The sequence below is a fragment of the Oncorhynchus tshawytscha genome, linkage group LG11 (assembly GCF_018296145.1).
Source record: "Oncorhynchus tshawytscha isolate Ot180627B linkage group LG11, Otsh_v2.0, whole genome shotgun sequence".
Taxonomy (NCBI): domain Eukaryota; kingdom Metazoa; phylum Chordata; class Actinopteri; order Salmoniformes; family Salmonidae; genus Oncorhynchus; species Oncorhynchus tshawytscha.
In genome coordinates this window covers 29,644,042-29,670,895 of record NC_056439.1, presented here as the reverse complement: position 1 = coordinate 29,670,895, position 26,854 = coordinate 29,644,042, and the positions used below count along the sequence as shown (strand labels likewise).

Genomic DNA, 26,854 nt, shown 5'->3' with positions numbered 1-26,854 from the left:
TTCATCAACTTTTCCCACCCTGCACTGTGAATGTTTACACGGTGTGTTCAATAAAGACATGAAAAAGTATCATTGTTTGTGTGTTATTAGTTTAAGCAGACTGTGTTTGTCTATTGTTGTGACCGAGATGAAGATCAGACCAAATGTTATGACAGATTTATGCAGAAATCCAGGTATTTCCAAAGGGTTCACATCCTTGTTCTTGCCACTGTAAAACACAGGAAAATCTAGTTTTTGATTGCACTTGGCCTATAAGGGCAAATGTATGCATGCAAGGGACTTACCTTATTAGTGGTTCTGAATTGGTGTCTGTCTGTAAATAGACAACCAATCAGCTAGAGAAAGATTAATCTTATAGGAACAGCAGATTCAGCGCCATCGATAAAGTGTAAACACATCAAATCAAATTCAACACATTTTATTTGATTTCCAGAGCTAAGGTTAATGGGAATGAGTGGGAAAACTGAAACGTAAGGTCATATTCCAATGCTATAAAGAGGACAAAAAACAAAGATATTGGTATAAAATACTTTAATAAATAAATGGATTGTTCTAAGAACAAACACAAATTCCACTAACAAACCAAGATGCAACTGCTCTTTTGTACAAAATAATTACAATGTTCTGCACATTCAGCCCATGCTCTGGGGCTAGTGGGATTATGCTGACTGGATATTGGTAATGATTTTGAATTCCTTTATCATCAAAACATTTGAAAGACAGTTCTTGTCAGAGAATAACAATATTAAACTGTAAAGAACAACAAAAATCCTTTTCACTACCGCCACTGAGGTAATGCTAAATGGGTTGTCTTCCTGTCTTAGTGCAGAAACAGGATATAATACAAACACTGGACAACAACCACAACATCAACAACAACAATAAAACTTGTTCCCTTCATTAGACCAGTATTGAAAGCAGAAATCCAATGCACCACTGCAGGGCTTGGTAACTGAGTACTGCTGAAAAGCAGCAGTGTATCCATCAGGCTCCATCCCAGACAACAATTAAACCACAGGATTGATCTGATAATGGCCTTGAATTGAATTGTAGTTACTCCTGATTCCGACCTAAATCACGATGCTGAAAGCCTGCTAGCACTGTTTCTGTATCAGATCAACCTAACCCCTCCATGCACTGGTACACCCCTGCAATATAATAGGACATTCTAATGTTCACATACAGTAGCATAGTGAATGGGACATGGTGAGCCAGCATTCATTAGGGAAACTCCCAACAGATAGCTCCTACTAAAGCAGCAGACGAGGACAAGCCTAGAACTAGAACTAACAGCTCTGCTTACTCACAATTTTAAGTGTTGTAACAAAATAAAATCATAAAGCAAAACAAACAAGCACTTATAATAATTTGTTTCTGTCAATGGGACCCTTGATATTGTCCATAATATCTGTATAAAACCAGCCCTGTGTCAACGGACACTAATAAAACGGAATGACATCATAAAAAACAAAACAATCTTATTCTTTAGAATAACTATAATAAAAAGGGTCACTTAAGTTACTAAATTCAAATATACACAGCCATTTTTATATTTACATATATACATTGTTCAAAGAAATACCTTTATGGTGATATGAAGAGGTGTGAAAAGACATATTTTCCCTTTATATGAATTGAGTTCTGGATAAATGTTTTGAATGAGATGAAATGATAAAAGGGCTGAAGGCACTTTCTACCAAGCAAATAATAAAGCATCTCGGCTTGCAGGAAGTGGTAGAGTAAAATGCACGTTAAAGGGATACACTGTACATAAAATCTTTAGAAGCATTGACATGTCATGGAAAATATGTTTATGCTCATAAACTAATGCTGACCTCAGGTGTTATATACTGCGTATAGCTTTCAAAGGGTCTTATATATAACATTGTACATCATTTTACATATACAAATGACATTATTATACCAAGAGAACAAAGAAAAGGCCCACGGTGCGGGTTAAGGCAGATAGGGACTAAATGCACTAGTAGTAATGTAGTAGTACAACAACAGCTGCCATTCAACGGCTCTCCATAGTCCTCCAATGGCAGTGCTCACGCCAAAGTCACATAATAAACTAACTGCTCAGTGACATGCGGTGAAAAGAAGAGCTCTCCTTTAAAGGGAGCGACAGTTTGTAAACAAAAAAAATAAAACAAAAAAAAAGGTTTCCTTTTTCCTATTTTCAACAGTGTGATTTAAACTGAAATTCGGGTCTTTTTTTGTTGCTGAAATGTTCATTTGCAATGCTTTTAGTAGATAAGGAGCCTCCATGTTGCAGACAAAGAATGTAAAATTAAATGTAAAACGTGTCTGAAATCTTCACCATTGGTGTTTGTGTTTTTCTATTAGATGGAGACATTGTCTTTAGTTTGAGAGGTCCCACCTCAAGGCTGTGCTCATACATAATGGTCTTTGACGTCTTCACTGACGTTGGCAGCGTTGAGGTTTTTACACCGGTTGTCTTTCGGGCTGTACGCTGTCCGGTGGGGGGGTTTGACAGGGGCACTATGCGTCGTACAGATCACTCCCCCTTTGCACATCACTTTGTCCTGCACTCCTGCCAAGGAGCACTTTTGGGTGGAGAACTTGTCTAGCTCCATCCCTCCCCTCCTCAGCTCCTCCTCCTCTCCGTCCTCCTCCTCGTCTCCCTCAGCCCCGTCACACGTTCGGTCTGGAGGGTTCATGAGTTTCTTACATTCGTGCTGAATGTCTTTGCCTCGGTTGTCTTTGTGCTGTGGCAGGCTGACCCTCAGTGGCTCCAGCTGGTTGTTGACGGTGCTGTCCTCTGCTGCAGACTCTCTCTCACGCTCTTTCTTCCTCTTACGGGTCCACCACACACACACCACGATACAGAAGATCCACAGCACACTGAACACCACGCACAGCACTGGCACCAGGTGGTCTAGAGACAGAAAGTCCATAAAATTATACTTTACGATCATGTATTGTAATGCTACCTAATCAAAGCACAGTATAAGAACATGCAGACAGTGAAACCAAATCTAGTCCGGTCACTTACCCACAGACTGGGGCATGACCTGCGTCTCCACTTTGACCTCCACCACGGCCAGCATGACAGTGCTGTTGTGGCGTTTGGACAGGGCACCGACGATGGCACTGGCAGCCTCCTGGATCTGACCACGGTCTCCATTCTGCTCCTGACCATCCTGATCATATGACTGGAGAGGGAGAAAGGAGGAGAGATGGTAAGTCAACACAGTAGAGCCCCCCCCCCCCTCTCCCTCACACCCAGCGGGTCTAGTTAATTGCCTAATAAGTGGACCAGAGAGTCCAGGGGGAGCAGAGGGAGATTAGCTGGATGCTGTGCACTTCAATTAGGAGGAACAATGGAGAACAAGCAGAGATGTGGCTCCCTGGTGATCTCTGGCTAGCTAGTCAGTCAGCAATACTCCTCTTTCTGTGTAAGCAGAAGCTCATTCATTCACACACACACACAACTTTCTGAAAGTTAACAGCCTATGGGCTTCAGGGTGGACTACAGGCCTCTTAGTGAGAACTCACAGAACCCGCTGGATGGGACTAATCTGCAAAACCCAGATCCACAATAAATTAGGTTGAAATGATGTGACTTCGTGTTGAGTTCACTTCGAGATCAAGACTATTTCATAATGGTCTAAGAAAGCACAACTAACATTTGACTGTAAGCCTGACAGAGTCTAAGGAGTTTCATTATTGAACTCAGTACAAAGCTACCAGGACGTCAGACGCACCACTCCTTTTCCTGTACGTCCCCAAACATGACTACATCACAAGAAAAGGCCTAATCCCCTCCATTAAGGGCTTAGTGCCCTGTAGCGTCTGATTTCCCCTGTGTCTGACTGGAGAGCAGAGCCTGGGTGGCCACGCCAGTCCCAGAGAGAGGGAGAAAGTGAGAGAGGGAGGTATTTCATATACACGGCCTATGAGAAGCGAGAGAGGAGTGACTGCACAGTAACAGTAAGGTGGACCAAAGTAAAGCTAAATGGCATCCAGATGTTCAGGCAAAGGACGATGCGCTTCAAAAGGCACCACTTTTACAAGTCTACCCTGGATCCCATTTACAATGACCAATTAAGTGTGTGATTTAATAAAGTGAAAGAAAGAACCTAAAGGGGTGTGGTCCTCGGGGATAACTGAAAGAGATGGGAGAGAGACTATTCTTGCAGGCGACCGTGGGAGGTGAGGAGGAGGTAAGAGGGGATCATTGGCAGATGGCAACAGCTCAGAGACTGAAGGTGGGGGGCTGAGGTGGGATAGTCACTCACCATGGCAACCTCCACGGCGTCACTGTTGGAGTAGGACAGGTCACAGAGAATGAGGAGTGTGCAATCTTTAGCCAGGGTCTGGGCGATGGGAAGGTACCTCAGCTCCGAGCAGATGTTCTCCACAGTGGTGCCCTTTGATTAGCAAACACACACACAAAGAATGATAAGAGATAACCATTAGCATTTTCGGCTGAAGTGACTGCCAGCTCCTAGCTAATTCCATTCACTTGAATTCTCGGGTAAAAGTTTGGGGAAGGTGTTGTCGGAGATTCAAGTCTAGTAAAAAAACATCTGTAACTGATTTCTTGTGTTTCTTAAATGAAATCTCTCATCAAATGATGATGACCTGTACCCACCTGTGGAACTTTGTCTCTGTTAAAGATGAGTGTGATGCGGGCACAGCTGTTGTCCAGGTAACCACTGTTGGGTTCACACTGGGTGTGGAGGGGCGGAGGGGGGTCGGGGGTGGAACACACGCCCCACTGGTGGCAGGGCTTGGCGAAGCAGGTGAGGAATTGGTGTTCCACACATTCCTGTCCTCTAGGACACGGGGCACTACTGTCTGGACCGGCACCACCTCTCTGCAGCAGGCAGGGCCGTCGGCCACACCGTACCTGTACACACAGACAGAGTTCATGGAGGCAGCTCACACACACACACCGTCACCATGTGTAATAAAAGCAAGTCTCACCTTAGAACAGCGCACAATGCCATTGACACACTGGCAGGTATTACACTCCTCCTCCCATCGACTGCCGTGAGGGAACTGCAGGCCGGAGTAACGACAGGCCTTCCCGATCCCTATCACTGCAGAGAGGAGAGAAAGGAGCAGGTTTAGGACTAAGGCAACATCAGGCTCAGTCCTTAGAAACTCTTCCTACCACGCGTGAGGTCAAAGGAAGAAGGTTCCCCCACTACATGGATAGAGTAATAAAGGTGTTCTCTCTACACGCTTAGAAAAAAGGGATCCAAAAGGGTTCATCGGCTATCACCATAGGAGAACCCTTTTTGGTTCCAGGTAAAACCCTTTTTGGTTCCAGGTAGAACCCTCTGTGGAAAGCGTTCTACATGGAACACAAAAGAGTTCTACCTGGAATCAAAAAGGGTTCTTCAAAGGGTTCTCCTACGGGGACAGCCGAAGAACCCTTTTCGGTTCAAGACAGCATGTTTTTTTCTAAGAGTGTATAGCTGCAGTGTACTCACACTCTTGGCAGTGAGGCCCAGCCCGGCCCAAGGGACACACACAGAGGAAGCTGTTTATCTCATCCACACAGGTAGAACCATAGGCACAGGGCGATGACTGGCACTCATCTATGTCTGATGGGGAAACAAGAGGACATTACTATACACATATCTCTAGTCTACTGCAAGGCACCTAGCTAGAATATCATCACAACAGGGGATAGGCTTATTGGTTCTCATGTCTGGCATCCCCACGTGAAAAATAGACCTCTGAAAAGGGGGAAAGGAAAGAGGATTGTCCCTGAGAATGTAAGACTGAACTGACCTGTTTGCAGAATACAGCTGACCTCTCCTCACAAGAGAGGTCGGAGGTTAAGACAGGCTTCCTAAAGGCTTCCTAATCTGTCCCTCACAAACAATCAGCTCAAACTCCCCCGTCCCCTTTCACCCCTGACCCCTCCAATCTGACCCCCCACACCCTTCTGGTTCCCAGGGACTCACTGATCCGGCAGTCTGGTCCGGCGAATCCCGGGGCACACTCACAGCGGAACCAGTTCACGCCATCCACACAGACACCACCGTTATAGCTGCAGGGAGGAAACAGAGCCACACATCAATACGTCAGCCTATCCCATAGGAAACACTGGCACAGGTGCAGCAGCATACACAAGCCTGAAGGCTCAGACTACAAAGAGAATACATTCACATTCTCAGGTCTAGATCCCAACAGCAGAATCCCAAGGCAAGGGACTAGAGACTGTGGTCTCTAAAGCTGATCCCTTATCAATGTTCAGACTTCATATGTAAATCCCAAACTGACCCCATACCGTGCTCGCCCTATACCCCCTGCTACCCAGCCCCCCTCTCCTGCCTACACTGCCCCATGCTCAGGGGTCAGCGGTGAAGAATAGGGAGAGGGGCGTCTCTTTCCACCCCACTGCCCCCCTGTGCTAATCCCCCTGTCAGTCATTGTGGTGGCGGGAGCCTTTGTCCACTCAGCCCCTCTGATCCACGGGACCATGGAATACCCAGCTGTCAGGCCCTGCAGTGTTCTGTAGAGGAGTCAGGGATACACACACTTCCCCTTTCACACACACACCTTCACAGAACAAACTTTAATGGGAAATCTCTGAGCATTAAATTAGATTTGTGAGATGAGCGGTGTGTGGGAGTCATGTGTTCCTGTTTTAAAACCAGAACATTGAGAGAATATGATCTTATATGGGTGTGTGTGCTACTGGACAGGGAATGGGGTAAGAAGGCTGGGTCTCATCACTTGTAAGAGAACCAGTACAGGAGCCAAGAGGTTTAAAAGACTTTTACAAGTATTTCAATTCAATTTACCAGGGTTGAGGATTGCAGTCATTTGCATCTGTGAAAAAAAGGGGATAACACAGAATTAAAATCAGTGTGTTAGTTTATGATTATAACCTGGATATAGTTCAGTATATGGTGCCTTACTGTGAGCACATGTGGGCCCCTCCCAGCCATCCTTGCAGATGCAGGTGTAGGCATCACCCCCTCCGACACAGGTCCCTCCATTCTCACACGGGTTAGAGTCACACGTACTGTTCTTGGCTGACAAAATAAATCAAGTATGATGAGTTTAGAACCTATATTCACAAAATGTATTAGCAATAGGAATCCTATGGAGCATATGGACCAGAGAAGTCTATTGAACTTTTCCTTGAACGACATAGGCAGAACCGTACAATAATGGTTTCTCACCTGTGTTACAGGTGCTGCCCACCCACCCTGAGAGACAGGTACAGCGGAAGGTGTCCCCGTGGTCGAAGCACGTCCCCCCATTACTGCAGGTACTGGAATCACACTGGCTCTCACGTGAGTGGCAGGTCTTGCCTTTCCAGTTGTCCTGGCACTGACAGTAGAAGTGGTTGAGCAGGTTCACACAGCGACCTCCGTTCTTACAGGGGTTCCTACTGCACTCATTCACATCTGAAACACCACCACCAGGAATCAGTTAGAGAAACACACACCATGGAGAGGTACATTAAAACCACCCAGGGACACATACACACACTCAAACTTACCCATGTCACACAGCGTGCCCTCCCAGCCGTCAGGGCAAAAGCACTTGAAAGAGCTGATCCCGTCAATGCAGGTTCCTCCATTCTTACAGGGAGGCGGCACACAGTCATTTATGTCTGTGGGGGAGGAGAGACATATGAAAGAGAATGTGGAGGATGAGGAAGACGATGATGATACTCATACAGTAAGGACCAGGATGTTCAGTCTTATGGTATGATGACGGTGATGATGATGAAGTGTGATGATGATGGTGTGTGTCTGCTCACTCTCGTGACAGTATGTTCCAGTGAAGCCCGGTTCACAGGAACAGGTGAAGTTCCCAGCAGGCTGGCTGATGCAGCGTCCGTGTGGGCCGCACACATTGGACGAGATGTGCCACACCCCTTCCTGTGTGCCATTGGTGGCCACGGCGACAGTACAACTGTCAATCACTGGGATCAAAACAGAAGGAACGACAAGAGACTGTTGGTGAGATGGGCCTGAGAGGATTGGGTTGAAATGAGTGTTGGTCTAGAGGTTGACCGGAGGACTGAGCAGCTTAAGAGCAGGTTTCAGTTTAAACTAGACAAGAGAACTGCCTGGTTAGCACTTTTACAAGGGGTTGAGTTATTGGAATTGAGATGACAACAATAGGTTTATAGATTGGTTTGTACCTTCACAGGGATTTGTCTTACAGTGGTCCTTGAGCTCAGAGCAGGTCTTGCCCTCAAAGTCGTCAGAACAGGCACAGTAGAAGTCATCCATCAGACTGTGACACTGGGCCTGGTTTTGGCACGGGTTAGGGCTGCACGGGTTGCTCTGCACCTATGGATGGACCGCCGGAAGAAAGGGTGGATGAATGGATAGACAGATGTATGAATACATAATGGTGGTGTATAAAAGAGAAGATCTGACCTGTCAAAGGTCTGGGAAGGACTGTAGCTCACCTCACAGGTGGTGCCAGTGTACCCATGTGGGCACTCACACATGAAGCTGTCCAGCAGGGTGTGACACCTGCCCCCGTTCCTACATGGGCCGCTGGCACAGCTGTTCCTCTGGATGTCACAATGCCGGCCCACAAACCCCGGTGAGCAGGCACACACGTAGCCTCTCTGCCCCTCCTGCACGAAGTGTGAGAAAAACACATGTCATTCAGTGGCTTTCATACCCATGATGTCAACCATAGATATACTATGTCAACCATAGATATACCATCAAACACGGTGGCTAGATTGCCTTATTAAATACAGATTCCTACCTTGCAAGTCGCTCCATTCTGACACTGTCCATGGCAGCTGTTGACATCTGCAGAGGTGAAAAGAGAGAACTTACAAATACAGTACACCAGATAGGACAGGGGAACATGCAGGGGTAGCATGCACGTGACACACAAACAAAACATAGGATGTGCAACTTGGTTAATGCTTCAAAGAAACTATCAAGATGCAGGAAGACATGATGCTGTTGGTTAAAGTGCATGCAGTGAAAGCCAGTGAGGTTGACAAAAACCTTCAAAGATATCTACAGGATGTGCTTCTCATAGCCATGTAAAAGCACGATCCATGGATCTAGATAAGCATTGTAGGCCATAATAAAGCAGAAAGCCTGAGATAGGAACAGGACAGTAGGCCAGTGGCCCAAGTAGGTGACAGAGCTAACTGCAGGCAAAGTGGACAGAGGCACATTGATTGATTGATACTGACTGATGTCACAGTTCTGGCCGGCCCATCCTCGAAAGCAGGCACAGTGATATCCACCAATCAAGTTTTTGCAAGAATAAGCATTGAGGCAAGGCTTCCCCATACACTCATTAACGTCTGCGGAGTGAAGAGAGAGAGATGAGAGAGAGAGAGTGAGAGAGAGAGACAGAGAGAGAGTGAGAAAGAGAGACATAGAGAGAGTGAGAAAGAGAGACAGAGAGTGAGAGAGAGAGAGAGAGAGAGAGAGACAGAGAGAAAGAGAGAAATAGAGACAGAGAGAGAGAGAGAGAGACAGAGAGAGAGTGAGAAAGAGAGACAGAGAGAGTGAGAGAGAGAGAAAGAGAGAAATAGAGACATAGAGAGAGTGAGAAAGAGAGACAGAGAGAGAGTGAGAGAGAGAGAGAGAGAAAGAGAGACAGAGAGAGAGAGACAGAGACAAAGAAAGGAAAGAGATAGACCTAAGAGCCAGCATCCAAGCCCCACCACCCAGCAGATCTCTATAGTACAAGGCTACACCTGCCTTTAGAGAACTTTCTCAACTCGGTTACATTTGATTGCATTTTTTGCCATCAATTTTGCTGTCTCTGCCTCCTACACTGACCATTTATTTTAGTTCCCTACACTATTTCTGAATGGACCTATTCTCTGACATCCAGAGCTCTCCCAGTGGTTAGTTCACAAGGCAATGGTCACTAACACCTTCTCCCTGGACTGACCAGAACACAACTGCTTTCCCTCAGAAGTGAGGAGCACCTGTTGGGCTGCGGACACCTGACACCCCTCTCTCAGGTACCACTCGCTCACTGAAAGGGGAACCGCCTGCGCACTGAAAATAATGGACCGCGTAACACAAGACCCGAAGCTTGTGTTCCTCCCTCAGCGTGTTTACAGGTTCTAAAGTGTTTCCTCTCCACGTAGCTAAACAGTGGTGGGGTGAGGCTCTGCTCTTGGTGGAGACTAGAGTACATACCCCTTTTACCCCAGTCTGTAGCCAAAGATAACCCCCTGTCAGGCTATATCCGTCCCCAAGGCTAGCTGTTGCCAGGCTAGGTGTTATTTATAGCTTTACTCAAGTCACCTGGCTCGGGTTACACATAATGTCCAGCTTTCTACATGGACATGCATACACCAATTTCAAATTAGTATCCACGCCATAGTACTAGTACAGGCTCAACAGGGTGAGAGACACAAACAACCAGATACTAGACGAGCACATATTCCTGGCATACGATGGAACAAGGCATTATCGACGATTTCAAGTCAAGATTCAAAAACACATCACAACATATCACAATCACTTCAAATCAAACACGTAATTGAATTTAGCATGCAACCCCACCTCTCCATTCCAGGCTTACCTATCTGGCAGGTCTTCCCAGCCCACTGTGGGAGGCAGAGGCACTCAAATCCGTTCTCCATGTCGATGCAGGTCCCACCCTGAGCACAGGGGTTGGATGCACACTCGTCCGTGTCTGGAACACACACACAATGATGTTAAGGCTCAGCTTTGTAAAAACATGGGGGCACACACACACACTTTGGGAGGGGCAAGATCGTGACTCACTCACCTTTAGCGCAGGTGGGCCCTGCCCAGCCTGCAGGACAGTGACACTCAAACCCAGACGGTACCTCGTGGCAGGTGCCCCCGTTGGCACAGGGGTTAGACACACAGGCGTGTTCCGCTGGACATAAGTGGACAGACAGGTGAAGAGAGATGTGTCAAAGTGACAGATGACATGGATAGCACAAATATAACAAAATATACAAGCAAACTATCAACCCTAGGACATTGGCACTGACAGAATTGAATTTGTCATCCTTAGCCAGTTGTTTGAGGAGTAATGACTGACTCACCTATCTCACAGTTTTTGCCTGAGTAGCCGTCAGGACAGGCACAGTTGTACTCATCTGGCTCCGTGTTCATACACGTTCCTCCGTTCTTACACGGCTTGTTCGTCCCACAGTAGTTCAGATCTGGAGAGAATGATACAGGAAGGATTACATGTACACTGTAATGGTCTCATAGGAACACATCTAAAGGGTTAAGATGGTAAAGGATATGTTTCAGACTGAATACATTGTTATAACAAGACTTCAAAGGGCCGGACATGGAGGCATACAGACGCCGTATCTTAATTTGTTCATCCTGTTGTTGCAGGAAACTGTTGTGTATTCAAGGTTTTAAAGGGCTTCTAAAGTTTGTAATTTCCACTTTAAAATGTCAGACTTGATTTGCACTAATGAAAAACATATCAAACCCTACAAAAAATGTCAAATAACTATAATCAATAAAACATTTCCTGCTGCTGCGGGATTATTTTCCTGCTGTAGCAAACTGGCTCAAATTAAGATCCTACCTCTGTACTGTTACACATTGCTAAATGTCGTCTCTCCGTCCCCCTCTCCATTCTACTCTCCATCCTCCTCTCCATATTGTAACTCTGTAAGTGATATCCTGTTTCTAGCAGTCAATCTAAACTGACCTCTGTTGACCACCTGCTGCTGAGGGGCTCTCAGAGGTGACCTTGTGCTCTGTGACACTACAGTGAGGTCAGGGGTCACTGTAGAGGATGTGTTAAAAGTACGGTGGGACAGGTCTGCTCTGTCTTCTTACCTTTTTCACACAGCAGGCCTCCCCAGTTCTTCTCACAGGTGCACTGCCAGGGCTTGACGCAGGTCCCGTGGACACAGCCTGGGTATGGCAGGCAGTTGTCACAGAATGGACCCTGCCACCCGTACGTACACCTGCAAGACAGATTAGAGACACCATTAGACATTAGGAGCGGACGACCGATTGTCTGGTCTTAATATGATGTGCATATTTTGTGCAAAACATGGAAGGAGTCAAAGACGCACGGATGTCATCAGGACAGGCACTGTGACACTGGGCCTTGCTACATCTTGAAAAATTAATCAGTCCCATTAATAGATGGTTCATAATTGAACCAAGACTCATAGGACAAGGCCTTCTGCAATACATCAACCACATGACAAACCTGTTCATGTAAATCTCAAGGTAATCTCCATCAGGAGCCAGACATAGTGTCTTCATCTAGGTGAGCAGTGACACCCCTTCCCTTCTGAGGCTCCTAATCTTAGACCGAGAGCCAGGGACGGGGACGGAGCCTCCTGAGACAGACAGCATTGCAAGCTAGCGGTGGCGGACGGTGAAGGGTTAGCTAATCTGTTGGTTTATGGCAGCACTCTGTTATTCCAAGGCCAGCGGTAACCTTGCCCCACCTGTCCTGTCACTTCTCTCCCTGGGCTATTTTAAGACCACTCTCCTGCAAATGGACACCAACCAAACCCTACACTACTAGTTGAAATGCTGTACTGGAGGGAGTGAATGTACTGCTGGGTGCTGTGTGCTGTACATGTTCTGTAGTATACGGCACTGCAGTCACACAAGACGTGGTGCAGTACTACTTTGTGTTGTAGTCTACTACTGTACATGTGTAAAAGTACTGAAGTGTGCAGTGGTGTGCTACTGTATGTTAGTGTGCTGAGGTTAGTGTATACAGTAGCTATATAACAGGGGTGGGTAACCACTTCGGGCTCGAGGGCCATATTGGGATTTCAAAATTCAGTGGAGGGCCGCACATCAGTTTTCTGGACCGATTTGTTTGTCAAAAGCAATTTGCGGGACAGAAAAAGGGCAGTTATTGAAAACGTACAGGACCATTATCATTTCTGCATAGTTTTAGACGTTCAAGAGTGGCCTGGAGTTTTCTCTCCCAAAATAAGCAGCAGTAGCAGCATTGAGAGGCCATGGTCACAGTGGGAGCAGGGAGAGACCATGGTGGCCACAAGGCTAGGGTGGCATTACCATTACCAAACAACCACCTTACCACAGACCCATCAATGAAGGGCTCTTAGCTCTTAGCAGTTCAAATCTTTGTTCCACTCCTCCTGCCATTTTCAATGAGAAATGCTTTCTTTTATGAGAACTAAATCAAACCGGTCTCTTACTCACAGCTATCCCCACTGAACAGATCTATAGGTGTGGTACAGTGCTCACATCAGAGAGATACACAAGAAGGTGGTCATACAAGAGGATTTGAAATGGAATACTTGGTTGGTTCAGCCGTGCAGACTAACATGTACGTGACTAAGGCTGCTGGATTGAGTCCACACTCCCATGTGGGGTGTGCCAGCCAAAACAGGCCCAGGATAGGAAGAGGGGATTGGGGCTGCAGACATGGGCAGAGGGGCCATGACACACCGATGGAGGAGGGGAGGAAATGCTGTGTGAAAAACAGGCTGCCACTAGAGCTACAGACCAGGTCTGGGACAGGAAGGAGAACAATAGCTCCTGGATCAGACTGAGGGGGGGGTGTTCCATAGCGAGGTGGGACAGGGAGGGGAGTGGGGAATGTGGGGGTCAAGCTCTGGTATGCGATCAATCCTGTGTCATCATTATCATCCTCATTGAACTCAAAAAGAGATCCTGCCCATTATCCAGCCCATACATCCAAATCTCTGTCAAAGGGATGTCAATGGATACAGTGGTACAGAGAATGAAGCTACCCCAGACTCACGTGCATTCTCCTGGGGCACTGCAGACTCCTTGCAGCAGGTTGCAGCCCTGCTTGCAGATAGCTGTGAAACATTGACAAAAGGATTCACACATTTACTCCTAATATCATTAGAGGGATATCTAAGCATTAGTTTCACTGTGTGTATTTTGGCTCAGAAAAGTATTGCACATGGATTGTATCAGGCTGCTCCCCTACTCACCAGTTGTACAGTAAGTCCCCATCCAGCCCTCCATACATCCTCTATTCCCAAACTGGTCACACACGTAGTGGCCATGCCAGTCATTACGTGGCCGGCACAGCTTGTTGCACTTGCTGCCATAGTAGTTCTCGTCACAGCGCACGCGGATGCTGTACTCAAAGCTGGCTGTAAGACCGTTGTATTGGATAGTCTGTCTGTCATCTCCAGGGTTGATCCTTTCTTTACGGACACTTCGCTCAATCAACAGATCCTCACCTGCATAAACAAACAAAAACCGAGAGATTTGATCATCATTCTTTAATGGACGCTTGACAACATGCATGCAACTTAATAGTCAAAAAAGGGAATTCCAGCTAGCCCCTTATTCAATGTTAGGACCTGTATGCCTCAGTACAAGTCCTAGTAGTGTCTAGAAGCAGGAGAGAAACTAATCTGAGAGAACACGGTTGTTTATCTGCTGCTGAAGATCAGAGGGTGACCCGAGGTCAAACACCACTGTTTCCAAGAGCATGAAAGAAAAAAGAAGGAAAATAAACACAAATAGAGGGTGTAGGGCCAGAGCTGCGGGAGCTTGATAACCAAATGCTTTTAAAAGTTTTCCTGCTTGTGAAATGCGTTTTGTCCGTCTCCCTCCCTCTCTCCCCTTTCTCAGGAAATCCAGCTCTGACTCCTCCGGAGCCAGGACGGAAATAATACGAGACGGGAACAGACGAGGAAGGGCGACAAAGGAAAGGGCCTTTCGTTTCTTTCTCAAGAAACAGAAACACTATGACCCAACTGGCTTGGCTTCTACAGCCACATCCAAAGGGGGCAAACAACAGGTACTCACCCCTAAATGGATAGTGTGCTGATTTTGGACAGGTAGTCAGGACTCTAAGGAATTATAGTCCTCTTCATTAGATGGATTCTGTATACCTTCAGTTATGCAGATATTACTATTGTATTATCTCTTTCTATCTTACTTACTACACAGTCCAGGCTAGCCATGCTTACTTCCAAAGTTAACTCATGATAAAGAAGTTAAAAAACACTGACAATTATTTAAATTGTCACTTGCTGTCCTGATTTTCTCAATTTTACTGAGAGTTAACACACTGGCACAGATTATCAGTCACTCTCCCACCTGAAAACTCAAGCACTCACTCTGCTCATTTCCAGCAATTAGATATAAAAATACAGACCAATCATGGGCTCTGTCAGCGGAGAAGTAGACACTCAGAGAGAGGCCGCTGTTACTAGGGAGAGCAGGCAGAAGGGGTGTGTGTGTGGTGACTACAACACGGGCTTACACAAACAATGAGGGGGCTTCAACAGAGTTGACCAAGTCAAGAGCGACATAATTGTCTGTTTTCAAACAGCCAAGATCATTTAGTCGTGCGTGACTAGTGGCATGGTCGTCTTAAGCCGATGTCTGTTGTCAGGCTGTTTTCAGCATGCTAAACTTAGATATGGACACATCATTAGTAGTCAAGTAACATTAGCTCACTCATTAACTGATTAACAAGATACTCCTCAAGACAACCTTTTCTAAAACTTAATTTACCAGTAGTCCTGATAGCAGCCCACTGATCATCTTCGATTTATCCATCCCCTCTTTCGTTCTCTGATGGTGTTAAACTGTGTGTTAAGAAACACTAACACTAATAGCCATGCCACCACCTAATAAAGAAACAACAGGCAGCCTGTCTGTTTAGTGTTTAAACACAGAGCCAGTTGCTGGGGCTCCCTGGAGGATAAACAGCACTAGCCTAATTTTTCCTGGGCCCTATCCAACTCACTGCCCTATCCAGCCCACTTCCCCCAATGCCCTATCCAACCCACTGCCCTATTCAGCCCACTGCCCTATCCAGCCCACTGCCCCATCCAGCCCACTGCCCCATCCAGCCCACTGCCCCATCCAGCCCACTGCCCCATCCAGCCCACTGCCCCCGATGCCCTATCCAACCCACTGCCCTATCCAGCCCACTTCCCTCAATGCCCTATTCAGCCCACTGCCCTATCCAGCCCACTGCCCTATCCAGCCCACTGCCCCCGATCCCCTATCCAGCCCACTGCCCTATCCAACTCACTGCCCTATCCAGACCACTTCCCCCAATGCCCTATCCAACCCGCTGCCCTATCCAGCCCACTGCCCTATCCAGCCCACTGCCTCCGATGCCCTATCCAACCCACTGCCCTATCCAGCCCACTGCCCTATCCAGCCCACTGCCCCCGATGCCCTATCCAACCCACTGCCCTATCCAACCCACTGCCCTATCCAACCCACTGCCCTATCCAACTCACTGCCCTATCCAACTCACTGCCCTATCCAGCCCACTGCCCCCAATGCCCTATCCAACCCACTGCCCTATCCAACCCACTGCCCTATTCAGCCCACTGCCCTATCGACTAGCCCCAATTTGACCCGTCCTCTGTTAATTTAATGTATGAGGTGGTGAGAACGTTGTGAGCTTGTTATCTGTGTCAGCCAATTGCAACTCAATAAAATGTATAGCTAAAACTGGTTCCGGCCATTCACCTCACGTGCGCCTGCTGCTGAGGAGAGAGAGAGCGAGTGAAAGGAACCTTGGCCTTTGGCTACTGTTGATTGCAAAGATGGAGGCCTTTTTCATTGAAGTAAAATGAAATTTAGAGGAGAAAGTGTACAGTGAAGAGAAGCCGACAAGTGGAATGTCCTCCGTGGGTGGACAAAGATGAGAAGAATGTTGGTGGCCAAATGGACTGTGTGTAACTCACTATTCAGGTTTGATGCAATTTTCTAACTTTATTTATTTAACGTAATTTAATGCAGCAATTTTTTAAAACTTTTATTTAACTAGGCAAGTCAGTTAAGAACAAATTCTTATTTACAATGACTGCCTACCCCGGCCAAACCCGGACGACGCTGGGCCAAATGTGAGCTGCCCTATGGGACTCCAGATCACAGTGCCTTAGAACGCTGCGCCACTCGGGAGCAATACAACAACCTGTTTGTATTTTCTCTGTAAACAATGACTTGACTTACTTTTCATATTACCCTAACAAAGCTAAGAAACTTTTGTGAAGGTTTGGTGTGGCATGTCTATTATTAGGCTTAGCTACTGCAGCCCTATGAAGGCAGTGTGCGCCGGCGCTCCAACCATCTCCGACAGTTTAACTTGGTGAGGAAGAATGTTTTAGGTGTACCAGAGTTACTCCTTTAATCTACCTGTATAATAGTAGCCTATCTGAAAAGGATAAAGAAATGCATGTTGGTGTCAGGAACATAGCTGCATTATAGCTCCATCTTCCTCTCAGTCTCTCTCAGGCTTCTCTTCCCTTAAGATGTTTTTTTTAAATATTCATATCATACGCCTAGGCCTATAGTCATGCAATGCCCTGATGCATTTAGTGTTCAAATCTCTGACAGCTGATCCGTGAGGTGGACAATTCTTTTTTTAGGAAATTAAAAAACAATAGGCTCTACCGTTTTTAATATGCTATATATTGAAGCACAATGAAACGTTTGTTTTATCATTTGTTAAAGGCATTTTTTAAGGACACCTCAGAATTGTGGATCATCTGGCCAATATCATTTGTTTATTGATCTTCGCTGGCAGCGCCCCAGTTGGGGGTTTCTTTCTCTCGCTCACCTCTCAGATCTGAATGGGTCTCTGGGATCAGAACCAGCATGGGTCTGTTTGGGTCTGTTTTTCCACAGGGCTTTTCAGAACAGGTCGACTGTCCTGGTTCTATTGGGAACGGGTCTCCGTTTATTTATTTATATCGGGGCAGTGGGGAAAGCTTTTTGGACCCTTGAAGACCTCTAGTCCAGAGGCGCCCTATAACAGGCTGCCTGTCATTGTGTCCAGGCTAATTTAGCAGCAGTAGGGCTGTCAGAGTGTCAAGGCTGCCTGTCAGTGTCCAGGCTGCGATAATGAAGTGGTGTGCAGTAGCACAGCAGCTGCTGGGACGGTAATTAGCAGACAGACATCAGTGGACAGAAAAAAAGAGCTGTGGTCCATAATTAATGGCTTAACGAGGTGATGTGCTCACAGGTTTTATATAGAGACATGGAGCACAAACAGTCCCTCAAGCCAGCTGGGTGGGAACTAGCCTGGCAATATGAACGGCCAGCCTGCAGCATAGGAATGCACCACATCCCAGACAATGGCTGTGTAGATCAACAGATTAAACATGTGTTATAAATCCTTGTGACTTATAGAGACAAAGGTTTGATGCGCTCACTTACCACCACTAAAAGTGAGCGGAGTTGAAAGTGGAGGGATTACAGCTGACAGACTGACCTGACATAGTGCACATGCATGTTGAAGGGTCAAACACTGAGACAGAGAGGTGAGCTGGTTGCTGTGTTGGTCTGTTTGCTGTGGTTGGTCTATGGCGGCTCAAATCGACAGTCCATTTCAATCTAGAGCTTGGGCTTTGCATTGGAGACTTTTCTTCCTCTTGTGCTGCTATGAAGCTGCTTTGTGTGAAGATGCATTGTTCCTGTGAATATCTAGAGCTGACTCTCAAGGCTAAGTTAAGCAGCACTGAAAACACGAAGTGTGTTGTAGAATCTTGGATTGGTGTGTATCGCATGTTTACTGGCTGGAAAAACACAAAGGCCTTGTCAGGTTACGTAAGCCATTGATCTCACCTCTACGCTCTTTGGTCCTTGAAAAGTCATTGAAGTTATGGTTTAGAAATTCTACTGCTTCTGTGATTTAATTTCTGATCCGTTTTTATGAGAGATTTAAGAGTTTTCGTTTGTTTCACACCGTTTCAATTGAAGGGTTTTGCGCTAGTTTGTTGGTTGCGCTTGTTTTGGTAAAACCATGTGCGGTTACTATGAGCAAGACAACATTGAATGTTTGTTCAACTTGGTTTTCCATACAAAGTGTTCCATTACAAAGTGAACCCGCTTTTTGGCCGCTTTCTCGTTCTAAAACATGATACATTAACCCCTCAATAACTCTTCAACATCGGAAATGGCGAGACTAACTTAGCTACCAAATGGACAGACTTCATCAGTGTACAAGTTTAAAAGATGGTTATTCATTATTAGCCTGGTTCTGTTTGAAATGCAAGCACATTATGGAACACAGACCAGGTCATTATTAATTATTATGTAAAAAAAAAACATATATAAATAATTGGTGCCACCAAATCATGTGCTGGTGCCACCAACTGAAAAGGTATGTAGCGCCAGTGCCACCAGTGGAAAAAGTTAGTGTAGAACCCTTATCACTTCTAAATACGTCCCTCACCCCTAACCTAATGACTTATTTTCATGGGAGACACTGAGGCCTGGCCGGCTCTCCTTACATGTGGTAGTAAATACCTGGAAAGCTGAAGCCTACTGTACTTACCACTGCTGCTGTGTGTACCATTGTCCCAGTCCCACGCTTCCACGATCAGAGTGTAGGAAACCTGGAAGGGAAACACACAGGGGACCATCAAGGGGTTATTAGAGTTCATACTCCCCACACACTGACACAGACAGACGCACAGACAGACACAGAGAGACACGGACACATGCAAATTCCTACAGAATGTGGACTGCATTGCATAAGGAACACATGATGATGATGATGATGATGATGATAACGCACACACACAGTTTGTGAGTAAATGTGGATGCTGCTGGTGGGAAAATAACTCTGGTTCCCACACTGATGTCACTGATTAGCTGGATATCAGCCTAAGGTTAGTTAACAAGTGCAACTACTGTGGGGATAAACATCTACTTTGAACCACCGACTGGCACCGAACATATTCCAAATTAACACAGGTGATTAGGCTGTTGGCTCAAGACTCGCTGCTGTACTTATTGTACAGTGATATCATTTCCTTGAAAGGTACACACATACTAATACAATACAAAATCTAACAGCAGCAGGCTTACTCCAACTGAAACTCCTGGGGAGTTATTTGGGTATCAGTACAGCAGAGCCAGAAAGGAGTTGGCTTTCTGTCAAGTGACTGGGGGCCAGTCCAGCAGATGTGAGTTCCCATGCCCCAGGTCCAGGTTGGAGAGGTAAATTATACACATGTCAGATTAGACAGAAGGGGGAGGGGAGCTGTAGACTGTGGTCTGTAATTTTCCAGAGAAACCTTTTATGACGTCAACCTCAAAAACACCTAGCACAGCCACAACTAGCGAAAACAAAGCTGACCTAAGCTCACCAAACATCTCCTCGGACTTAAAATGAGAACATTCAAACAGGTGAAAAAGGAGCCAAACATTTCTGTCATTTGGATTCTTGGGATGCTCAAAGCTGTTGGACGAAACCTTCCACAAATATGACTAAGAATGCTAAACTGCTGAGTATGTGGAAGGCAGAGGAGTCTCGTTCCAGTCCTTCACCTCCCGCCCCCCCCCAGAAGTGACTTATGACAGTCTCCCTTCATCACTTCTAGTCTCTTTACCCTGTCTGTCACTGTCATCTGCAGTCATCTAACTAGTACGGCCCATCGCTCAAGATTCAGTCAGTCACAGGGATAGAGAGAAGATGAGGAGGCACATTCTGACCACAGGCATGTGACTTTCACACTGCCACAGAGTACTCAAAGGTCAAGACCTGAGCCACCGAGAACTGCTCATCACCAGAGTCGGTGATGTAATACTCAGTCTACAATACATTGTTATACTCCATCTACCGCCATCAGAGCTAAATGAAATCACACAATGAGTGTTCTTCATGAAAAGCACAGTGGAGGGTGTGACACAAAGAGAGGCTGCCTCCGTGCCCCTCTGCTGTCCTCCCCTGCCTCCCTCGTCTCCCAACTTCCACTGGCCCAGCCAGGCTCCAATAACTCTCGCAGGGAAACAAGACTTGGCTGTGAATGACAAAATCAGACTACCGCCTCCCATCCCCTTCCCTGTCAAATATGACTGGCCATGATTTATGAGACTGGAGAACCCAAAGGTGTCATCTTTGATAATAAGTCATACTAATAACAGTGTAATATCTTAATCAATCTTTCTTTAATCAATCTGAAATGTCACAATGACTGACTTCCAGACAGAATCCTCTCTCCGCTCTGACTCACTGATGGGCTCCCTGTGTGCATATGTCCGTGAGGAGAGGCTGGAGGCTGGGAGAGACTGGAGCAGAGGGTGGGGCTGTGGGGTGTCTGTCTGACTGTAGTGTAACCTGATGGACCAGGCAGGGGCAGCAGACGTAGCTCTAGATACTTGACACCTCCCAGCCAATTTATAGGAGTCAGAGGGATACGAGTTTTCATTAGCCCACTCCTCACTGCCTTCACTTGTTCAATGAATAAATGACTGTCCCCCTTCCAATCGCCTGTGTCCTAACACACTGCAAATACATAGGCACTGCTTTAACAAGGGGTCACCGACACAAAAAGGACTCAACATTCTATTTTAACACTAATCGCTATAGGGTTTCACAGAATGTTGTCCGACACCATTGTAACACCCAATTTACAACTTCAGTAGAATTGAGATGAGAGGGGGAAAAACAGCAACACCTGTCATCTCACACCTGTTAGGAGGATATTGAAATGAATAAAACATGTAGAACTCAGTAGGGTACAGTGAGGCTGGCTAATTCAGCACGTTATTAACAGAGAAGCCGCGCTCAAAGGAAGGCCTCTCCTAACCAACACCCTCCAAATGATACTCATACACAGGCTACTCATACACAGGCTACTCATACACAGGCTACTCATACACAGGCTACTCATGCCACAATCAAATCAAAACTAATCTAATCAAGCCTTTTATAGCATGGGCGTCCATTAAAGACCAAAATGACCCAGTTAGAGTTTCAACAGCTTGGCTGAGAAAAATTATTTCTCAGGGTCTCCTTCAGTCACATTAGAAAATAGCTTTCCACATTGTACAGTAACACTTAGGTTATCTTTCACAATTTATTAACAGGAAAACATATTTTTTTAATGTATCTTATTTTTGTTATCCTCAAGTGATTAACACAGATATCTTTTAAATGTAACATGTCAGATTATTCTGACACCAAGATGACACACATTGAGAACCTTTGGAGAATGGCACCATGCTCAAACTCCACATACAGTATATGAACCAAGTAGCCAGTGGCCATGATGATATCCTGATAAAGACTAAGCCTGACATACCCTCTTCCTCTGTGACACACACTACCTGTATTAGAACTGCCGCCCCTCTCCACAGAGCAGTATTGTTGTTTGTTTCCCCAGGACCTTGTAATGGTCACCAATGAAGCCATAAGTCAGAGTCCTCTGCCGACAGCCTCTCACTTCAAACAGGATACCCAACACCAGAGTGAGGCGTTGAACACGAGATATGTCACAGGCCTACTTCGGAGCGCAACACAAGAGAGGCCTTATGTAAACGCTCTCCAATCCACTCCTGACATTTTGCCTGGTGTGGCTGCCATCTTCTCTCTCTCTCCATCTCTCCACTTGTTTTTATAAATAACACAATACATGCAGACAAAAGTGGAGGTATAAACTCATTGTTTGGCCTGAAAGACTCTGTGACAAAGGGGAAACCTGCTTTTCTCCCAAGGGCTTGGAAAACTGATATTTCATGTTGGGAAAACCCAACTTATTCAGCACAGCAGTGGAAACTCAGCTAAGGCATGAGTTTTAGACCCGAATCACTGGGAATCACTGCATGTAGGCCTATGCTCGCATGTCAATCATAAGACTGAACATTTATTCATGTACGCTGGACTGGCAAACTGTGAGGCTCTCACGCAATTAGCACACACACACACACAAACGGCCTGAGGACGACTGTTGGATGATAAATTGGAGATAAATCCAGAATGTACCGGGGTTCCCTCACTTCCCTAAAACAACAAGGATTGAGTAACAAGGCTACTAACTGAGACAGAGGCTCCTGATGTTGTAATCGTTGAGAAACCCTAATGTGGATGAACCCTCACCCCCTTCACCCCAGAGGAGGGAGCAGTGTTACAACACCCTTCCTGAGTTCCTAACCATTTCACTATCAAAAATACAACCTGAAAACAAATTGCCATAATATTTGACCACCAAGGTATGAGACAGAGATGCATACAAAAGCCATACAATGACATTACAGTGGGCAGCTGCTGATGTCAAGTATTGGGAGAGAGAGCTGTGGTGTGTAGAGTGAGGTCTCAGTTAATGATATACATAAAGCCTAGGATTTAATTAGCCCTGAACACAAAGCAGCGGAGGGAGGGAGGGAGGGAGGGAGGGAGGGGAGGGAGGGAGGGAGGGAGGGAGGGAGGGAGGGAGGGAGGGAGGGAGGGAGGGAGGGAGGGGGGGAGGGAGGGAGGGAGGGAGGGAGGGAGGGAGGGAGGGGGCTTTGCTGTAGTCCTCCTGGCCTGGTGGGCTGGCTGGCTCCAGCTGAGCTCCACTAACCATGTGAACCGGTACTGGAGGCAAGTGGAAATGAAAGTAACTGGCTGTGTAATAACATGCTAAGCATCAGCACCAGTACCAAGAAACCAGAGACGTTATGCTTATGCACCGGAGTTATGCACCACTGTACAACATGGTAGTTAACCAGACAGAAGGGAAAAGGTAATCCTTGTGTCTAAGCCGAAGTTCTACCTCTGTAGCACCCAACCACAGCCTGATGAAAGGTGACAGAGTTTTTTACAGTGAAAGAAGAAATATGGCCAGGGAGAGAGGGGTAGAGAAACAGCCCCTCATCCATTTGATTTACTCCCATAGGGGTGATCGGAGGACAGATTGCCTCTCAATATACCACAATATACCACACACAAGAATAAGGAGGAGCAAATTAAGTGACTCTGAAGAGCCGGGTGGGTCCTAAAAATACCTCTCCCTTGTGACAGAATCCTCACAGAGGGAAGAGAAGAGGCAGCTTCTCTCTTTACAAGCATCCATCCCTCCCTCACTCCATTTCATGAGAAAGATGTCACTAAAGACCCAAACAGCCTGAGGGGTTAACCACGAAGAAGAAATTATCATTGAGTGACAGAACAAAAGCTTTTTCTCTTTAATTCATGTCAGGAGCTAGTGGCCCAGATATTCTGACCAACCGGTGATGCCATTACAGTCTACAAGGCATGCCTTGATAACTCTATTAGGGTTATCAGTCAACAGAATAGGCCTGCCAGTATACTGTACATGCTGTTTACTACAAATGTCTGTCATTTGCTTTGAAAGTAAACTGGGAAGCTATTATTTTTCATGTAAAAATACATGTGGAAAGAGGGGGGACACTCAAACTATTAGGGGTCTCCTAGCATCTGACAGAAAGCCTCAAACCAAATGCAGCTGTCATGTAGTGTTGGGAGTATGAGGTTGCTGCTGTGCCCTACTGGTGGTCTCAAAACACCCCCACTGCGGTAACCAAAGTCACCTCCTCAGCAACACAGGAAATACTACCTGGCAAGCTCAGCACACCCTGGTGGTTTTAGGACCAACATTAAAAGTGCACAACACTTGAATGGTTATGACATGCTACTACAGTTACAGTAGTTAATGGGAGAGAACATTACCTTCTTCTGGACTTTTTAAAACTATTTCGAGGCCAATGTCAGAACATTGATGAGCACATCCACTAATATGCCCTTGACTAGCCAATCACAACAATAGAAAACCTAAAAGGGTTCTCTCAGCTCCACAATCTTCTCTTTTGTCCTGTGTACATAGAGGATAATACTGACCCGCTGAGTAGAGAGACAATGACCAAATAATGGCAGACCAGTGAACCTGAGAGGCCAGAAGTAAAGGCATCCCCAAGCCTAGATGGATAGGGATCTTCTGGGATTTTCGCTTGTTTGAGTAGTGGTGACACCGATATCCACTCCCTATGTCACACAGAACTTAGTGGTAATTGTATCTGCCAAGGGCCCCAGGTTACTACTTCCATCTTTCCCTCCCGCTGACAGCTGACCATGAGGACTGATGAATGGATAGGTCACACAGCCAACCAAACATACAACAATCCTCACATTTCCAAAATGAGCAAAGACATTTTGTTTATGAGGAGAGGTATTTGTTCAACATCACTTTGATGCATTGCGAGTGTCCATGTCTGTGCTGGACTGTAGGCCCATCTCTGTTGTGTAGAACCAACCAAAGATATGATTGGCAGATTACTACTAGGTTACTGTGATGATGCACCAATGAATGACTGAAACCACCATGAGCGCAATTGTACTGTGTACAGCAATTTCGATGTTCAGACCTTAGGAGAAAGGCACGTGTAGCCATTGACTTACAGAACCAAAGCTAAACCAAATGTAATACATGTAATTTGCTACGAGTTAAAAGTGTGTGCGTTCATGGCATTCGTGCTGCGTAAAATAAACACAGGTTTATGCACATCATGTGCGCTTTTCTGGAATGCACTAGGCCGAATACCAACTGAGCTCTAACAATGACATTAGACATGATGTAAAGGCCATTCTACCATTACTTTGTACACGATAAAAACATTTAGCACCTTATTACGCACAGACAAGTCTTACACATAGAGGTGGTCTCCAAAGTCGCCAAGTGGACACTGGCAATAAAGATGCCACGCTCACAGACTCATCCGGTTAGGACTCGGCTAGTGACTATATTTGACTACTAATGAGTCAACGAATAATAGCACGCCTTATGCAGTGGATCAACAGCTGTAATAATGAAGTTTCGTCAACTTACCGGCCAAGCGAACTGGAATGGGATGACGATCTTTCCACCATCGTTGTTTCGGTTTTGGTTGTTTTTGGCGCTCTTAAATTGAAAACTATTTCCACCGATAACGTTAGTAGATCCAGATCCATAGATGCACAAGCCCGTGGTCGTGACATCCGTTTGGTATTCCTTTAGACACACTCTGAAGTACGTATCACACTCATCGCTGCTACAGCGGAGATCCTGCGTGTTCCTTTCTCCGTCGCAGCAGTCCCCGTCCGACAACTCACCATTTGCGTTCTGTACCGCAATCAGCTGCAGCTCAAAATAGCCCGAGGACTGGGACACCTATAAATAACATTTGAATAGAAAATAAATACATGAAGCGTGTAAAGTATTTAAGTACTCTACAGTAGGTTAAGCATGTTGCACACTTGAACATTACATTTTTTCTAAATATAATGTTGTTTCAGGCTGAGTAGGCTATGAACAAAGTGGTTTTAGATCCATTTCTAGTAAGTGAAGAGGTTTTGGGAGATTTGTGTTTTTAATTTATAATTATTTGATATTATTAATGTTGCTTTATACTAGAAATGTATGTTTTTTTTAAAATATCACATTTTTACCCATGAAAACTGATTGATAATACCTAGATTCTAAATTATAATCCAGGTATGAACACTGTCGATACTTTACGCTGATTGCAATGACTCAGGGCAAAAAGAATGCAAAACGAATTCATCCATAAGGACGCTCCAAACTAGAAATTCCAAGATCACATGATTTAACTGTCGAAAACGTAATTTAATTAGGAAGGGAATTCTAAAAATTGAATTTACGAAATGAATAAGACCTCGTTGTCTGCATGAGCCACTCGCCCAACTGCCGATCAATTAATTTGATCTGACAATATTAAAATTTTAAAAAGTTCTCACCTCAGTCCACACGGTCAGAAGAACACACACTATTGACAGGCAATTCGAAATCCCCATACAATTCCACATGTCTCTGTTTGATTAGTGTAGGCTAACATTAGGAAAAATGTACTTATTTCTTAGAAACTGCCGTTGACCGCCGATGTATCGTCTTCTCCTAGCATGCACGATGTGAAAGCGTGATCTATTCCCTACTATATCTCCGAATGAAGAGTAACATAAGATGGGTACTAGGGACACCCGAGGCAGTGTTCTGCTGGTCCAGACACACGACTTTCCCCCACCGTTCGAATCACTCAACAGCAAGGCAAGCGATCGGTTTGAACGCTGAAGCAAAGCCCAGTGATGACTCTTTGATTGACAGTTTAACAAACCATTCACAAAGTCTTGGTTCAAACAGTTGTTGAGGAACCGCCACGAGACAGCCATA

At 45.7% G+C, this 26,854-nt stretch overlaps 1 protein-coding gene across 2 annotated transcripts; it reads right to left on the bottom strand.

Moving 5' to 3' along the window:
- Positions 1 to 516: 516 nt before the first annotated feature.
- LOC112261695 (protein jagged-2) lies at positions 517 to 26,746 on the bottom strand. 2 transcript variants are annotated; one of them, XM_042330004.1, is made up of 25 exons: positions 26,425 to 26,746; positions 25,517 to 25,837; positions 19,243 to 19,303; positions 13,913 to 14,167; positions 13,714 to 13,774; positions 11,790 to 11,920; positions 11,030 to 11,149; positions 10,744 to 10,857; positions 10,534 to 10,647; positions 9,179 to 9,292; positions 8,734 to 8,780; positions 8,423 to 8,596; positions 8,150 to 8,300; positions 7,763 to 7,927; positions 7,499 to 7,612; positions 7,176 to 7,403; positions 6,909 to 7,025; positions 6,792 to 6,819; positions 5,949 to 6,034; positions 5,469 to 5,582; positions 4,957 to 5,072; positions 4,622 to 4,879; positions 4,266 to 4,397; positions 3,020 to 3,179; positions 517 to 2,902 (listed from the first exon to the last, which is right to left on the bottom strand). In XM_042330004.1, the coding sequence occupies exons 1-25, from the start codon at positions 26,491 to 26,493 to the stop codon at positions 2,397 to 2,399; spliced, it is 3,756 nt and encodes a 1,251-aa protein (XP_042185938.1). In that variant the 5' UTR covers positions 26,494 to 26,746; the 3' UTR covers positions 517 to 2,396. The 2 variants fall into 2 exon arrangements, with proteins under 2 accessions (XP_042185938.1, XP_042185939.1); XM_042330005.1 differs by lacking the exon at positions 9,179 to 9,292.
- Between the last annotated feature and the right edge of the window lie 108 nt (positions 26,747 to 26,854).